The 18673-nt window shown below is 40.3% G+C and overlaps 1 protein-coding gene across 2 annotated transcripts in view; it reads right to left on the bottom strand.

Moving 5' to 3' along the window:
• Positions 1–18673, bottom strand: part of SGSM1 (small G protein signaling modulator 1) — a 283179-nt gene that overhangs the window by 92579 nt on the left and 171927 nt on the right. For both annotated transcript variants that reach the window (XM_089684112.1, XM_089684111.1), the window contains exons 6-8: positions 15781–15848; positions 14343–14488; positions 6807–6938 (exon numbers count right to left, since the gene is read on the bottom strand). In XM_089684112.1, the coding sequence (XP_089540238.1) occupies positions 6807–6938; positions 14343–14488; positions 15781–15848 (346 nt within the window). The remainder of the gene's footprint in view (positions 1–6806; positions 6939–14342; positions 14489–15780; positions 15849–18673) is intronic.

Here is an 18673-nt window from a genome sequence, read left to right as displayed (position 1 = left end):
TCCTTATGAGTACTTAAAGTCAAGTTCTGATCAAGTGCCAATAGCAGGAAGATCAGAATGAAAAGAACAACATAATCTCTGGGCTTGAAGGGCCTGTGTTCACACCAGACAAAGAAGAATTTCCAGGCTTAATCGTAGATTCTTCTGGAAGTGCCTTCCTTGTTTTTAATAATGTGAGAATGACAGAATCAGACAGCACACTGTCCCTCAAGACCTAGACTTCAATAGCCATGGCACTAAAGCAAGTGACTGAGAGGCATGATGAAACAGAAGGTCCTGAGACAGAAGCTCTGTCCAAGTCCAAGTATGCCTCTGTACACAGTTCTTCTGGGCCAGTTTGGGGCAAGCGACTGAAGGAGAAGCATGAATTAGCTTGAACTTAGTCCAGGGAATTATCAGAGCATCCAATTCCAGTGAGAGAGGATTCTTAGTCCTGGCCACAAACAGAGGTAATTAGTTGTTGAACTTGGAGAAAAGGATATCTACGTCTTGACTGCCTCATCCCTGACATATCAGGTCCAGGTGGTGACAGCTGAGGTAATCTGCCTTCCAATCATTCACTCCGGGGATGTGAATAGCAGAGATCCCTGGAGAGCATTTCTTCATTAATGAGTTGATCCGATTTGCTTCTCTCAAGTCCGCATGACTCCTGGTGATTAATATGTGCCACAGGCATGGTGTCTGATTACTTCCCAAATGGATGTCCCTGCAAAAGGGGGGTTTCGCAGTGCAGAGCCATTTTTATCATTCTGAGGTCCAAGATCTTGATGGGGAGCTTGGATTCCTTGAGTAACTATGTTCCCTGAATTGTGTTAAAATGGAACACTGCTTCCCAGCCTCAGAGGCTGGCATGTGTTATTATCACTTTCCACTGGTAGAAATGACTTGCACACTGTCAAAGCTGGGTTGCAAACCCACCTTCTTAAGGAATTCCTTGGCTGACTGGATAGAAGCATAAAAAACCTGAGATGGTGACAATGTCAACCATGTCAACAACTTGTTGTGTTTGAGAGGCCTTGAATGAAACTGAGAAAATAGAAAAGCCTTGAGGGAGGTTACTATGATCCCAAAATTGTCAGGGAAAATCTTATAGAGGGATGTCTCTTAATATGCATGTTACCCCAACATTTCCTATTCTTAATATATATCTGTTGTACCATATACTGTACTTGTAGAAAAAATATACTGTTTTCTTTGCATTGCTTCCTTTGTGTTATATTCCTGGTGATCCTGCCAGTGCCCTTGCTTTCCTATTGAACACTGACCACGCTAGGCATGGAACACATACTTCCAAGCATGTTCAGTTTTCTTCTATGCATTCTACATTGCACACTACTGCCTGTCAGATGTGTGCTTACATGCCCACCTGTACAGCTAATCACTAGGAAGAGCAGGGTACTGCTGTTACCCCCCTGCAGTCTCTACCTCAGCTCACCAAGTGCCTTATGCAGCTGAGAACAGAGGTCATTTCATCACTTGGGGGAAAAAAAAAAGGTATTTATAATATTATTTTTATATATATATATATATATATATATATATATATATAAAAATATATATATATATATATATATTCAGACAAAAATTTGGCTTGCATTTGTGTATTTTAAAAATTTTGAATCGGTTGTTTTGCAAGGTAAGGGTTAAAGTGTTACTAAACCCACAGCAGTAAAATCAGTCTGTATATGCAGTAAAGCATGCTTTTTATACTCACTGTAGAACCTGACTTCTCTGATCCTCCACTTCTTCTAGTGTCTCCCGCTTATCTCCTGATAAGACATACCAAGTGGAGACAATGCACAGGCTCAGTTTAGTGTGTATTGCTAGAGAGGTTTTTTTTTTTCTTGGGAGAGTGCATGTGATCAGCACAGAGCCAATCAGCACTGTCCAGACAGAGGTCAGGGGTTTTGCATCCTCCTAGAACAGAAAGAAAACTCCTACTACACTGGACACTGATAGAAGTCACAAGACTGCTCTAACTGCTGATGAGAAAAGGTATTTGGCAGTTTATATTTACTAAAATAATCGCATTTCCATGTAGTGTGAACTGTGGGAGACCAGATATAGTGAATGCAGGGTCCTAGGTTTAGTAACACTTTAACAGAGTGCGAGATCTGAGAGGTACCAGTTTGTTTTCTGAAAAAAAAAGGCTTTTTCTTGGACTGTGTCTAGAATAAGGCCCAAGTGTTTCAAGGCAAAGGGAAGGTTGAAAAGCAGATTTGTTTTTTTGAATGTTGATTACCCAACAGAAAGTGTGAAGTATCTAAACAGTCTTTGGATGTTTGCAAATAGTTGGAAGGGAGATAAGTCCTTCAGAAGAAGGCTGTCTAGATATCCTGTGGCCTAAATGCATTGGGTTCTTAACAGGGCAAGAAGAGGTGCAATTACCTTTGTGAATACTCTGGAAGTAGAGGATAGGCCAAAAGGTAAGGCAACAACTTGGAAGAGTTTGTCACCTACTGTGAAGCACAGAAAGTAAGTGGATAAATAGTAATATGCAAATAGGCATCCTGGATGTCTACAGGTGATAGGTATTGCCTCAAGAGAGGTGATAACTGGCCTTGCAGACTGCCTAAGAAACTATGGAACTTAAAGGTCCCTTTAAAAAAAAAAAATAATAAGGGATTTTAGGTCCAGGATAGGACACAGTTTTTGGTACCATGAACAAGTTTGAACAGAACCATTTGAACCTGTCCTCCAGAGATACTGGAATGACTACTCCCCAGGTCTGCAAATCTGACTGTCCTTGGGCAGGTTTTCGGTTGGTTTGAGAGTAAAATTGTGAGAGGGTAGAGTATGAAGTGTTTTTCTACCCCTGATTAAACCTACAGGTCTTATATGTCTGTGACCCATAGAGAGGCATAGTGTAACAGAAGTCTCTTCACTCTTAGGAGTGAGGGACCCCAATTTATTGGGAAGAGGGCTTTGAGGTAGACTTTGTGGATTTTGTGTTCATGTCTTGCTCCAAAAGGAAAGGCTGAATTTTCCCCACGAGAAGGAACTTTCAGCTGTGCAAGAGGTACCTTTCCTCCTGTGCCATCTTTGATGAATTTCTTGCATGCCTCACCAAAGAGACATCTAGGGCATACATGTAAGGCATCCTTTACAGGCAGCTTCAGCTGTCTAGTTTTTTAGCTACAAGATTCTGCACATATAGACAGAAATCAAATCCCTTCTGGAGATGTGTGTCATGACTTGTTCTAGGGCTTGAACACAAAAAAACACAAAGCGGAGAGTAATGCTTGTAAGTGCTCCTCTAAAGCATACTCCATGTGCTGTTTGGTTGTTTATTGCCCTAGACTAATTAGCTGCAGTTTGACAAACAGAATATGTAGCAATAGATGGAATTGCTAGAGTAAAGAGCCTTAAGGAGCATCAAAAATTTTCTATCCGCAGAATCTCTGAACGAAGGAACATCTTCATTGGGTACAGTAAGATGTTTAACCTCCCTAGCAGTATGATTATTTCAGATTTTTGGTGCTGAAAGCGGTAAGAGTTTTTTGCATGGAAATATGTAGTTTTTTTATTGTAGGCCTGTAATTTAGGAATAACTCACTGAAATCTGTACGACAAGAGTCTAGTAAACATTCCGGATATGATAAAACTTGAAAATCATAAATTATAATTTAATACTCAGAAAAAATAATAATATAATAATAATAAAATTCAATAATACAATCAAACCAAAAACACTGAAATTTGAAATATAGCACCAAGTTCGCACATCACTGAGCAAAGTCGCAGAATCGTTTTCAGTGTCTGATGACGAATTTCCCCACAAATCATTATCACTCAATTCTACAAGTGATTCTGATTTACTATCGCTGTTCGTGTTTTGGACGCCATGGACTTTTCTAAGTTTCCAGGCAGAAAGAACAGTCAAAATGCAGGCAGGGCACAGGACAAAGCAGTAGGTACAAAATGTATGTGAAATGCTTTGAAACAGCAATGTTTTGCTATGAAATAATCGTTTTTAAAAAAAAAATCATTTTTTAAAATTTTCAAATTTGCCGCCGGTTCCGGCGCCCGTACGTCCCGACGTCACAGGGACCGGAACACGGAAGCCGGATGCCGGCATCGGCTGGAGGAGATGGCCGTGGACCCTGCAGGCGACGCATCGCAGGAGCGAAGGACAAGGTAAGCGCTGCAGGGAATCCCTGTGCAACGCTATATGGTTGTCAAGGTCCTACCTTTCTTCAGAGCTTGTGCATCTCCATGAGCTGGCATCCGTCTTGGTTTTCTGCAAAGCATGGTGGGAACCTTTATGCCTTCAGGCTTCTGCGGCTTCTCCTCAGAAGGGTGTGGTTGAGCACATTTAAACCTGCTGACTGCAAGTGTGCTCTGCACTTGTGTCCTGTATGTTGCCCTGTTGCAAGCTCTTGTGTTGTTCCCATTGCTCTCCTGGTAACCGACTCGGCTTGGACAAGACTACTCTCTGCGTTAACCCTTTATCTGACCTCCCGTTGCTGAACCCGGCCCGTGACCTGAGTATTCTTTGCCTACCGTCTAGTACTGTCTGCTCCGTTGTTATTGACCCGGCTTGTCTGACTACTCTACTCGTGTTCCCATCTAGCTCCCACCAGCTGTACGCCATTGGCGGCAGTCGTTATCGCAGCTGGGGTCACTCGGGGGCCGCGACCTGGTCTCAGGCTGCGTCAAGTCCATCCCCACCATCAGGGGCCCTGGTGAAGGGTAGCCTGGGGCTTAGACTCCGCGCCCTGAGGGACTCTGGTCTGTGGGAAGTGGCTGTCGTCAGTCGCAGCATGACCGTACCATAGGCCTGCCTGCCCATTCCAGCGTTCCTGCCCTGACAATGGTAAGCCCGAGTGTAGCTCGGGGTTACCGCTTTTGGTACTGAAACTCTACCCCGAGCTACACTCGGGAATACCGCTAGGGAGGTTAAGACTACCAAACAGGCCATTCTTTACAAACAGTTTGCACTCAATGGAAATTGGCAGTAATTCACAGAGAGGTGAAAATATTTTCATGAATGACCCAATCATCATAAATTGCACATTCTATCTGTTCATGAATGGAGAATGTCATTTTCAATTTAGCAAATCTCTTCATACCTAAAGCAGCATGGCGAGATGAAGGAGAATCAAGTGTAACAATGCCAAAGCTTTTGTGCACAATAGAAGTGAGCATAGCTACATTGGCAAGCATATTGCGTGAATCCATAAAATCAGGTGTACAGAAGCCTGTAGGTGAGAGATTTTCCGCTCACTCCTCCAGCACCTCCAGGTCATCTTCATTTCGCTCAATGTCTGCTTCCTCTAAAGGAGGCATTTTACTCTACAGACAATGATGGGTATAATAAAACCGCTAGTTGTCCACCGGAGACTGCTGCTCTGAATGGTAGATTTTTAGCACCAAGTTTGAAAAGTTTAACACTGTATAAGTGAACACATTTCAAAACACACTCCCTGTTTCCTGAAAGTTTTATTGTACAAAGAAAATACCTTTCAGGATACACACAAGTGTAAAGCTAGTAATAGAGATAGTATGTCTTACACATTCTATAGGGCTACAGTAATGGTCCAATAAACAGGGCGAACTTGTATTATCTGTCCAAATCGCTGATCTCTAAACAGGGTTTATGCTTTGCCCAACACAGTGGGCATTCCACTGGAGGGATCTTCAGGCATGTGTAGCACCAAGAGCTGAGGTGAGCATCCAAGTAGGATCCAATGCACAAAGCAAAATTACAGGCCACCCCCACATTGTGGGGTCCAAATATGGCTCCCAAGCTTTTACAGAGGTTGCACCAATCAGGATGCATTGTTTTTATTGTTGTAAAAGAAAATGGAGCAGTTGATCTAAAAACCAAAAGCAAAACAATAAACTAGTTAAAGATGAACTAAACAGCTTCTGGTTTAACTCTTCCAACCCCCCTTCCATGCTTCCATTTTCTAAAATTTGTGTATGTGCAGATGCACTGGTGGTCTCTTCCAGGCATTTGGGAGCTGGAAGAGAGGTGGACGCATGCATGAGCCAGCAGCTTCTAGTGAATGGGCAATATAGCACCCATTCGCATTTGTGCACATGTGCAGAAATCCACCACACATGTGGTACAACGTTGCAGCTTAATAACCCACTGCCTCTTGGGATAGCTGTGTTGTAGCAATCCCAGGAGGCAGGAGGGCCAGTTCTTTGCCAGAAAGCCAGAAGTGCTGCCTTTCCCCACAAAGAAACAACTCCTATGTAAGCATTAAAATGCATTTAGTTAACATCTGTATGAGAGGAAGGGGGGGAAGGACAGAATAAGAAATTGTGGTTTCAGCAAGTATAATTTTGCTTTAAGCTTGAAGTGATTTTCTTCTTAAAGGAGAAGTGGTCAATCACCTTAAGACACTAGCAAGAAACCAAATTCACAAAGTGGGGTAAGGGTTATAGGGGAAGGCCTAGGAAGCGTGTCCTCAAAGCTTTGCCAGTGTATAATCACCTGCCTATAATATAGCGTCTATGAATATCAAGCTTGTGCTCTGTACTGTTCAATTAGGAAACAATTGTATTAGTCAAAGAAGGATATGCTTCACTGAACGTATTCCAAAAAATACCTGTCTTATCCTTTTTCTGTCTGTATAATTTTTTACTAACAATGTGGCGGTTGGGTATCCAAATTAACACCTTATCGCAAAATGAAATGCATATTCCTTTTTCCTCCATTATGGCAGATCATTTCAAATGTACAATAAAGAACGTTACACCCCACACATAGCCCAAAATTCCTTTTATATCACTCTGGTGTGATAACGCACACCATAAATTTGAGGTATTATAAAATTACTGACTGTTCTGCTTACAGGCTGAACCATGACATTATTCTTGCCATAAAGAAGAGTTGTCCTTGAATTTTGATGTAATGATTCAACGTAATCTCTTGCTGACATTGATGGCCTGTCATCCATACTTCCACTTGAATGCCTTTTCTGGATCTAGAAATGAAGAAATATTAGTTCTTATAAAAAAGTATTAAGATCACATATGAAAGGATTAAATGGAATATAACTGAATCCATTTTGTATACACTAATACAAGATGCTAGTTTAACATACAGTGGGGATCGAAAGTTTGGGCACCCCAGCTAAACATTTGTATTAATGTGCATAAAGAAGCCAAGGAAAGATGGAAAGATCTCCAAAAGGCATCAAATTACAGATTAGACATTCTTATAATATGTCAACAAAAGTTAGATTTTATTTCCATCATTTACACTTTCAAAATAACAGAAAACAAAAAAATGGCGTCTGCAAAAGTTTGGGCACCCTGCAGAGTTAATATCTTGTACTGTCCCCTTTGGCAAGTATCACAGCTTGTAAACGCTTTTTGTAGCCAGCCAAGAGCCTTTCAATTCTTGTTTGAGGTATCTTTGCCCATTCTTCCTTACAAAAGTCTTCCAGTTCTTTGAGATTTCTGGGCTGTCTGTCACGCACTGCTCTTTTAAGATCTATCCATAGCTTTTCAATTATGTTGAGGTCAGGAGATTGTGAAGGCCATGGCAAAACCTTAAGTTTCCGCCTCTTGATGTAATCCCCCGTGGATTTCGAGGTGTGTTTAGGATCATTATCCATTTGTAGAAGCCATCCTCTCTTTAATGTCAGTTTTTTCACAGCTGGCATCAAGTTACCATCCAAAATTTGCTGAAATTTTATTGAATCCATTTTTCCTTCTACTCGTGAGATGTTCCCTGTGCCACTGGCTGCAACACAACCCCAAAGCATGATTGATCCAACCCCATGCTTAACAGTTGGACAGAGGTTCTTTTCATTAAATTCTGTGCCCCTTCTTCTCCAAACATACCTTTGCTCATTCCGGCCAAAAAGTTCAATTTTAACCTCATCGGTCCACAGAACTTGTTTCCAAAATGCATCAGGCTTGTCTATATGTTCATTTGCAAAGTTCAAACGATGATTTTTGTGGTGAGGACGTAGAAGAGGTTTTCTTCTGATGACTCTTCCATGAAGACCATATTTGTACAAGTATCTCTTTATAGTGGAATAGTGTACCACGACTCCAGTGTCTGCCAGATCTTTCTGGAGGGATCGTGCAGTCAAACGTGGGTTTTGAATTGTTTTTCTCACAATCCTGCGAGCTGTTCTGTCTGATATTTTTCTTGGTCTTCCAGATCTTGCTTTAACCTCCACTGTTCCTGATGACTGCCATTTCTTAATTACATTCCGAACAGAGGATATTGACATCTGAAAATGCTTTGCTATCTTCTTATAGCCTTCTCCAGCTTTGTGAGCGTCAACTATTTTCAGTTTCAGTTTTCTAGACAACTGCTTAGAAGAATCCTGGTGTTGATTGTTGGGGCAAGGTCAGATGAGTCTGGGCATTTAAAACCTTTGAGATTGACATAAGCTGGTCTTCCCAGATGATGATTGAGAACAATCCATGACACTGGCAGGTCTCAGCTTTGCAAAGGGGGCAGTGCATGCTATAAATTCTGCCGGGTGCCCAAATTTTTGCAGACGCCATTTTTTTGTTTTCTGTTATTTTGAAAGTGTAAATGATGGAAATAAAATCTAACTTTTGTTGACATATTATAAGAATGTCTAATCTGTAATTTGATGCCTTTTGGAGATCTTTCCATCTTTCCTTGGCTTCTTTATGCACATTAATACAAATTTTTAGCTGGGGTGCCCAAACATTCGATCCCCACTGTACATATATGAGATATGTACACACTAACAAAACTATCTATGCCAGCTTCATGTAGAAATTAGTGTTTTTGCAAACTTTACAAAAAAGCAGATAAGGTTTACTCTCATTTCTGAAAAGTTGTAACCACAACTTGGGCGTTGGGTCAGATTACAGCCATGGTCTGGGCGTTAGACCAGATATGGCATGATAGATAAAGCAGAAGAGTGAAAATGCAAACCTCATACAAATAATTGTTGAGTTAAGGTAAAAAATGTACATGTATTTGATTGGATGGTCTGAGGGTGTGTTTGCCCAAAGACTACAGTATAATAACCCTGATGTTATGCCAATAAAACTGAAGTGTTTGCAATCGCAACTGAGGTGACTTGAGTGCATTCACTTTCCGAGATCTCGTAGCTGTGTCCAGGTGTGACCATTGGTATCTTGAGGGGGCCCCCAAGGAACAGGAAAAAGACCACCTACCTACTTTCAACATACAGTATATAGCTTTACTGAAAAGCAAATCAGTGTATGCGTAAATATTAGAATTTTTGGTTTACCTGTAAAAACGTTTTCTTGCAGTACATCACAGAACACAGACGACTTCATATTCATGACTACATTGGTTTTTCTGCCACCTTCAGGTGAATGGACACTGGCCAAAATAAGGTAGAGAATCCCTGCCCAGACATAACTGCCTTGAGGACTGAGCAATGAGGACAGACAAAAGAAAAGGGATCACCGTGTCCTGTGAGGTACTCCAAGAAAAGGATTTTACAGGTAAACTAAAATGCCAAAAAATCTAATTTCTTAATCGTAAATCACAGAACACAGAGGACTTCTTATTCATGGCTACTTGGGTTTTCCTAAAGCAGTGAATATAATGGGTGGGCAACATGGCAATGAGAAAAAACATGCCTGAAACAGGACAGGGTGAACTCCATTATAATGCTGCTTGCCCAAAACTGTAGTCCTCAGAAGCATGAACATCTATCTGGTAGAATTTTGTAAAGATGTGAAGGGAAGGCCAGGTAGCAGCCTTACAACCATGATGCTCAATAGACCAGAAAGCAATGACACTCCTGGTGGAAAAGGCTTAGACTGGGAATAGGGGAACCTTGCCCTTGATACCAGAGGCTTGAAAAACATGTTGTCAAATTCACTTAAAGGGAAGCGCAGGCAGGTTCAAGACCCTACAAGCAGAGGTAATGGCTACCAAAAGACAACTTTTCAAGTCCCCAAAACAGACAACAGACAAAGGTCCTATGGTTGCACAGGTGGAACAATCTGTACAGAAAGGCCTTTTTGTTAAGGAAGAGACGCGATAGGTTTCTGAAACATAGTGGCCAAGGCTGAGATTTCTCCCTTGATGGTGCTTATAGCCAAAGCTTATCTTCCCAAAAGACTGGATGTGCCACACAAAATATGATCAGGGATGAAATTTACGAGCCTCACACCAGGCGAAAAAGGCTTTCCCTGTATGGTGGTACACCTATCTGGAGGTTGACTTTCTTGCTTTGAGGAGGGTAGGGATGAAAGAGGCAGAAACTCCCCTATCCCTCAGGGCTTGGGCTTTAACAGCCAAGCCATCAAAGCCACCAATCAAAGCAAGATGGAAGATTAGACCCTGCAACAGTAGATATTCTGGAAGAGTTGAAAGCCGTTCATCAACAGATTCATTTTAACCAAATAAACATAATGGTGCAGCGCTAGAATATCAAGGGTATCTCAGAAATGTATAATGCACAAAATAAAATTATTAAACAAGTCATAAGTAGCAAAGTGCAAATAATCACAATAGGTGTTGATAAAGTGACAGTAGTGAGCACACAATGGTACTAATAAATCGATCAATATTGCACAAGCGTCCACAAATAGTGAAGATCCAAAATTGGTCTCAAATAAGTGCTCCAAGGTAATCATCCAGGTGGTGTGTTAAGATGTGTTAAGATTACGCACTCACCAGATGCGCAATCAGAATATGCATTTGTGTATATAGTATCAGCCAAAGGTCCCTTTAAGGGTATGCACAGCCAGGTCTGGTCAGAAAACCTCACTTCCCCTGGGTCATCTGCCTCCACTCAGCCGTCCTCCGGAATGGGCTCTGTGATGGTATTGGCTCATACAGAGCCAGAAAGAAGGATGCCCATAGTGTAGTATTCTTTAAAATAGCTAATTTATTCTGGTTAGCATAAGTATACACACAACACACTGACCATCTGCGAATCCAAAAGGATGGCCGCCGGACCTCCTCGTGGTGTCGGTGGCGTGACGTCACTACATACAGCTCCTCCTTGACGCGTTTTGTGCTAAGCACGTATTCATAAGGGGTGTGCTCGTACTTGGTACATTCCGGAGGACGGCTGAGTGGAGGCAGATGACCCAGGGGAAGTGAGGTTTTCTGACCAGACCTGGCTGTGCATACCCTTAAAGGGACCTTCGGCTGATACTATATACACAAATGCGTATTCTGATTGCGCATCTGGTGAGTGCGTAATCTTAATACATTTACAACACACCACCTGGATGATTACCTTGGAGCAATAAATTTAGACCAATTTTGGATCTTCACTATTTGTGGACTCTTGTGCAATATTGATCGATTTATTAGCACCATTGTGTGTTCACTACTGTCACTTTATCAACACCTATTGTGATTATTTGCACTTTATTTGCACTTTACCACTTATGACTTGTTTATTAATTTTATTTTGTGCATTATACATTTCTGAGATACCCATGATATTCTAGCGCTGCACCCATATGTCTATTTGAGTATTTTGGAAGGTTGTTTTTGGTTGACTTTTATTGGTGCATTAACTGCTGATGGTTTTAGCGTTCGCTTTTCCTTCTTTCAGATTCATTTTAACCGCATACCATGTTCTTCCTAGCCAAGCAAGTGCTATAAGAATCAACCCAATACCCTCCAACTTAATCCTGCACAACAGGCAGAAGGGGAGAGAAGTCATAGGTCAGAGGAAACTGATCCGAAGAGTCACTAGGTCATCTACTGTAAACACCTGAGGATCCTTTAAGACACAAATCTGCCAAGTGTATTGTTGAATCTGGCATCCCCCACTGCAGACAAATCTCTGCAAACACCTTCAGGTGAAGGGCCTATTCTCCAGTGTTCAAGTGCAGACAGCTGAGAAAGTCCACCTTCCAATTATCCACCCTGGGAATGTGCCAGGAGGAGGGTGCCAGAATGTGAAGTTCTACCCAAGACAAGACCAGGTTTCGCTTCTTCCTAAGCCTGCACTGATGGTACATGTATGCTACAACCGTGGCATTGTTTGACTGTATGCTGATGGGGAGACTGACCAGTTTAGGAGAGCCAGCCAAATCACACGAAGTTCTAGGATGTTGATTGACAACATATGTTCCTCTGACGACCTTGTTTCCTACATCGAAAATGGCACACACATATACTCCTGCGCTTGGGGATAGACTCCACAAAGGCTACAATCACATATCGAATGCCTTGGAAAGTGCATGCCTTGCTGCCCTCAGAGGATCGAGGAAGTCTAAATACACTGGATGCAAAGAAAACAAACAGATGGCGCACAGGCCTAGTGCATTACCTTAAAAAAAACATTTATTAATAAAAAAATTATAAACAATATACTCATAGATGACAATAATCTCAGAGGAAGAGGCAAGTCCTTGAAATGCGTTAGCCTGTTGAAGGTCCAGGGTTCCCATTGCAGATATCACTCAGTGTGGACTGGACAGTGTTGTTCTTTTTATGATGTGCCTTTGACATTATTGTCATCTGTGAGTATATTACTTATTTTTTTATTAATACATTTTTTTAAGTTAATGCACTAGGCCTATGCACCCTCTGTTTGTTTTCTTTGCAGACCTTATTTCCTAGACCAAGAGGCTCTCCAGAACACCTAAAAAACTCAACAGGCTGGTGTTCATCATCAAGACCTTCCACTTCAACGGAGAGAGGGATTTCAAAGTATCCAACAGTTGTGCATAAATCCACCATTCTAAAGTCGATCTTATGTTGGGACTCTAATGCACTGGTGGATCCGAGGACTGTTAACATTTGTCCCATACTGACAGGATATTGAGCTGAAGAGCTCTGGAGTGAAACTGGGTATAAGGGACTGCACTGAAGGCAACTACCATCTTCCCTGGGACCTTAATGCAGGCCTGATTAAAGAGACTTTCCTTGAGGGACTAATGGACATTCGATGCTAGCTTCTGAGCTGATCACTCCCTGATAAGCATGTCATCTGTGTTCCACACCAATGTGGATACCCTGGGTCTTCAATAACCCCAGAACCGAAGCCAACACCTTGGTAAAAACCCTGGGGTTTGTGGACGGCCCTAAAGGCAACGCCACAAACTGATAATGGTGATCCTCCATTTCTAATAATAGAAATCACTGGTAGGGAAGAAAATCTGGATATGTAGGTAGGTATCCTGGAAATCCACTGACACCAGGAAGTCCCCCTGATGGAAGTAATCACCAATCAATTGGATTCCATTATGAATTTCTGAGCCCAGGGGGCCTTCAGGGACTCTCCTCCAGTGGATCACTGCCCTGGAACTAAAAGCACCCTGACAGTGAGGTCAACTAATACATTGTATTGTATTTCTAGTAAAAAAAAATACCAAGTAACCCTTCCAACAAAAAATCCTGTAGTTATCTTTTTAGTTATGTAGTTATCTTTTTTGGGCTTACAGTTTTGACACTCATGTATAAATGTTGGTCTTGTGTAAGAGATCCAAGCTATACTTCAGGACTATGTGCCTTACATCAGCACAGAACTTTCTGCTGTTCTCCTTTACTCCTCTATGTGTGGCAAAGGAAACCAGCAGTCAGGAGGAGATTGAGTAAAGTGGCTGCACACACATCTTAATTGAATGACATTTGGGTACCGTAGGCCTTTACAAGCCAGCAATAAAAAGTGATAATGAACTTTAGGCAGAAGAAAAGATATGAAGATACTTTCTCTGCAAATAAAGAAGGTTGGAGGTCAGAAGACATGGTGGTTGCCCTGCAATACAAGTAAACAGCTACATGTGCAAATATATACACATCTAATGTATTTGTTTATACTACATTAGGGAACCATCAAAAGGTTTGTATCATCCTTTACCTGGTTCGGCAGTGGCTGTAGCTATTAACAGTACTAGGAACTCTAATGCCCTGTACACACAATGAGAATATTGGATGAATGATCGTCTGGTTTTTTTTTTGCATGCTAGTCTCATATCGATAATGAAAAGATTACTAAAGTTAGGAAAATTCTCATAGGACAGAACAAAAATTCGGAAGTAATGTCCTAAATTGTAATGTATTGGTGTTGTATTTTTGTATGAAAACTGTACTGATTAAATGAAAATTGTACAATCTGGTATCGTACGAGAAAATTTTTTGTACATGTCCCTTTGAATAATTTTGGACTAAAGCTGTGTACTAACAATCAGATTATCGCACAATTGCTTTGAAAGCAGTATTTTTTGATCACGTGTACTAGGCTTTAGAGATAAAAAGTTGGTATGTGACGAACCTGCCATCAATTATAAAAATGTAATTAGAATTAGCATTTAATGGGCCTGGGGCAGATCATGCAAAAAGCTGCATATCCATAGGCTAGAATATCAGTGATCCCATCATGTAGGATGCACAGTTATTTTCCACAATGGCATCACAATGTGGCACAGTCTGGCTCACTCACACACAAGGCAGGCCTCTTTGTGGGGGAGTCTTGACGACAGTGGGAACTGTGGATACGATGCCTCTGTACAAGTTCATCTGCTGATGGGTCAGTCCAGAAATGGTCTGCTGTCTTCATTTTTGTGTACTCCAAGGCACAGGGACCAACTGTAAGGTATTCAAAAGAATTGTGAATCATTCTGTTAAAAAGACAGCTTCATACATTAAACCATTTTAAAAAACACATACTGTATACCTGTCTGTTAAAGATTAAATAGCATATATTGATCAATTAAGAAGCATAAACCTTTCCATCAATACCTTTCATGGTGGATACTGGGGAAATACCAATGTGTGTTCTATTCAAAGTGGCACATAAGTCTATGCAGGTAAATATTTGATACCTGCAACACTAGCCATTAATACAACATATATAATTAAGACATAATAACTGCTTTTAAAGTACCATTCAACATCAATCTGCAGCCAACAATGATTTTCTACAAGTACCAAAAATTTTAATTTCTCTTCGCTATAGCCATGGCAACAGTATTCCTTTTTTGCAGACAAGATTTTCAGGATTACGCATACAGGGGTGCAATAGATTAAAACTTAATGTGAAAGATTTGGGTAATTGTGGGGGAATCCCACTGTCTTCAGATCAGAAAAAATAGGAACAAAAACCTTGTTATTTAAATAGGGGAGTTTGTAGCACTGAAAGGGCAGTAGAATGTTCACACATTTCCTGTATGGACAAGCAATGAAAACTCATATACTGGAAAATGCCTTTGCAAAGAGATATGTACTGTTAATCTTATTCCTTGCATAATATAGTATGACCTCAGAAACTTGGTATAATGCAGGGCACACCAATCTGCTATTTACATAAGGGGTTGGCAGCAGATTCTACTAAAACGATCATTTATTCAGGTATGTATATTTACTTGAAACAGATAACTCCTATTTGTAATTACTTTAAAACTGCAGGAAAATACACAAAAGAATGCTGCAACATCTTGAGAAAATTGTGTCATTAAATGCTCCTCGTCTTCTCTGTGTGCCATCATAAGTGGCACTCCTGTGGGTTCATTCTAAAGCCGGACTGTGTGAGCCTACTGACACACAGTGCGGCTCGGCTGTGCCTCCTGCTCCCTCATCACAGGATTAGAGAGAAAGAGAGAGAGAAAAACACACACACAGACACAAGCACTGTTGCAGACAGGCACAGCGGTGGATCGAGATAGGATTCAGGTAAGTATAAAGGGGAGTGAGGGAGTGATACATCTAGTGGGGCATTTTTTACCTTAATGCAGGGAATGCATTAAGGTAAAAAAGGTTTAGTCTTTAGTATCACTTTATTAATGTATTGAATATGTCTCTTAATTCATTGAGGACTGCTTCAGCCAGGCTGTCTAATGAGTATTTTTGCAAACATCAAGCTTATCTAATACGTTGTTTACCTAGCAAGGAGGCAAGGATCGGCCCTTCCACTGGATCCATTAAAAGTGCTTCTTTTTCATAGTATTTGCTTTAAAAACAATTGAAGACACCAATTAAAATCCATGTCAGATAATATTTCAGTTAACCAAAACCTGCACAACTGGCTATCGTACAACCTTTGTACTCAATAGCATTAAAATGTTTTTATTTTTTTTGCAGCCAAAGTGGGATAACACCTATTTTATATTTATTACATGTCCCCATTCACATATACAGAAGTTAAAAAAAAAAAATCTAAATCACAGCTTGCCTTTTTTAAGTGTTCTATTTCAAACTCCCCAGCTAGAAAAAAATCCAGCATGCTACTTTGTTTATGAGGTGGCTGGACAGCTGTGTTTGCTGTAATCAATTCCTTCTGTACTGTGCAGGTAGATCTTTATTATTAATTTCAACTATATCTGAACACTGTCTGCCCTAACAAAGGGTTAAAGGTGTAGAAGCTGGGCTTCTTGCATCATATGTCAATAAGGACAGATTTAGCACAGACTCATTGACATTGTTCAAAAAACCTTGAAGTCAGCCATGACACCTTCTCCTGAAAAAAATCTAAAAAGGTATGATGTGTTAAGAAAAGCATTAAAAGAAAGGCATGCTGTGTGAATGGGAACACAAACATTTAGTGGATTTTTTTCAAATTTGATAGCAAAATCTGACATACACTTTAAGCTACCCATGTATTTAAAGAAAAAATCCTCTCTCATTGAACATTACCAAGCAAATGATTAAATTATGAAGGCATGTTAAAGATAAGTTCACCTTTGGGAACATGTTACATGTGCCACCTGTTTTTAGGTTGGAACATGTAACATGTTCCCAATGCTGCAGACAACACCCACTGCCCACCCCCTCCCTGTGACAGAAGTACGGGGAGAAGTTCCCCGTACTATCTCCCAACATGGCCGCATCATTCATTCACAGAGTTTTGTGAATGAATGAACTGCAAGTCCCAAAAGCCTTAGAGGATGTTGTCGTTTTCAATAAACTACCATGGTGCTGTGGAGCAACGTGGTAGTTCATTGATTGTTCCTGTTAGTATATCTGCTTGCTTGTACATCCCGTACAGGCAAGCAGAAATATGGGCAGGTCTGCAGGAGAACTGCATGGCACCGATGATCTACCGATCACCAGTACAATGCTTTACAGGCTCCATCAGACAAAAATAATAAATGCACATTTTTTTTTCCAGCAAAAAAAAAAGTGCATTTATTGTTTTTGTGCAAAAGGTGAACTTATTCTTTAAGTCTGTAATTTAAGAAAGCAGGCACTCATACGAGAATATTCATGAAATATAAGCTCCTGTGCCACGCTGGAACAAGCATGTAGTCAGAAGTCAAACCCAGCTTCTCCTTACATGGTATTGGATAGAATCGAGAATGGATTTCATTGAAGAGATTTCCCTTCACGATTTATCAAGGGAGGCAACAAATATGGGGAAAAGGACTCACAGGGATAGGAAGGCTCAGACCGCAATAAAAATATGAATGACTTTCTAAACTTTCTCCACTCTACTAAAAATTTAAAGAAGTTTAAAGCCTCATGCACACTGAGCATTTGCTTGGCTCTCCTTAACAACTTTTCTCCTAACAGGAAAAAAGCTACTTAAAAAATGTGCCTAAAGCCACATTTTGCACAGGCGTTTAGGCATGTCAAGAATTTGAGCGTTAATGGGTTCCATTGGCCAGAATATGAATTTATTCTGGCCACTGAAATAAATACTCAATTGCTAAACTTTTTTCTGCCCAAAAGCTCCTTTCCTGAATGGTGATGATTTTTTCAGCCGGTAAAAGCTCCTCTTCTAATATGCCTGTAAACTCCTATGTGTGCATGGACACATAGACTAAACAAAGAGGTGTGTTTACAGGCAGAAAAAAAAATTAAAACAACTATAAAAGCAATCTGTTTAGTCACGTTTTTGCTAAGAAAAAAATGGATACAGTTTACATCTGTTAACACCTATCTTCTGCTTAGTTCTGTTCTGTTTACATCTGATTTTCATCTGTTTATATCCATTTTTCGTTCTCTTCCATTTTTTAAATGTCACAAAAATGTAGACTTGTTCCATTTAATCACTTTAATACCAGGCCTATTTGGACACTTCTCACGTGTATATAAAAATTGGCAATTATTTGCTATAAAATTACTTCGAACCCAAACATATCATGCCTTAAAATTGCGCACGCCCGTGGAACGGCAGCAAACCATGTCTGTTTAATTATCCATAGGCGATGGTTTAAAAGTCTTTACAGGACACCAGTCTACAGTTACACAAGAGGTCTGGTGTTAAAATTATTGCTCTCACTCCAACATTCAGGGTGATACCTCACGTGTGGTGCAATTGCTGTTTATGAGTGTGGGACAGACACATGCGTTAAAAAAAAAAAAGAAAATTTTTTCATTTTAATTTTTTTTACACTATACTTTTAATTTATTTCTTTTTTGGTCTGTTTACATCCATTTGTACAGAGGAGTGCATTGCTGTCCATTTTAACAGACAGACAGAACAGCTATGTAAAAGGGACCATATAATATAAATCTTTATGAAAACACAAATAGATTATGAAAAACAATGCATGTGTTTTAACTACAGACACTATAATGATTAATATTCTTGTAAACTTTAAAAGAAGAAGCAGCTATGTAAAGGTAATGGTAATGAATAACACATATCTAAATGTAATTGTGCCTTCTGATTACACAACAGAAAATGAAGACACACACAATCATAATTTTCAAATCTTCTCTATCTATCTATTATGAATCTATCTACATATCTATCCACTATCTATCTACCAATCAAATTCTAACCCATGCTACCCTTAACTGATTTAGCCAAAATTATGCAGATACATTTAT

The sequence above is a fragment of the Staurois parvus genome, unplaced genomic scaffold, assembly GCF_062004578.1.
Source record: "Staurois parvus isolate SC_StPar_1 unplaced genomic scaffold, SC_StPar_1.0 ptg000336l, whole genome shotgun sequence".
Classification (NCBI taxonomy): domain Eukaryota; kingdom Metazoa; phylum Chordata; class Amphibia; order Anura; family Ranidae; genus Staurois; species Staurois parvus.
The sequence above is the reverse complement of the archived record's forward strand: the minus strand, read 5'-3'. Positions and strand labels throughout refer to the sequence as shown.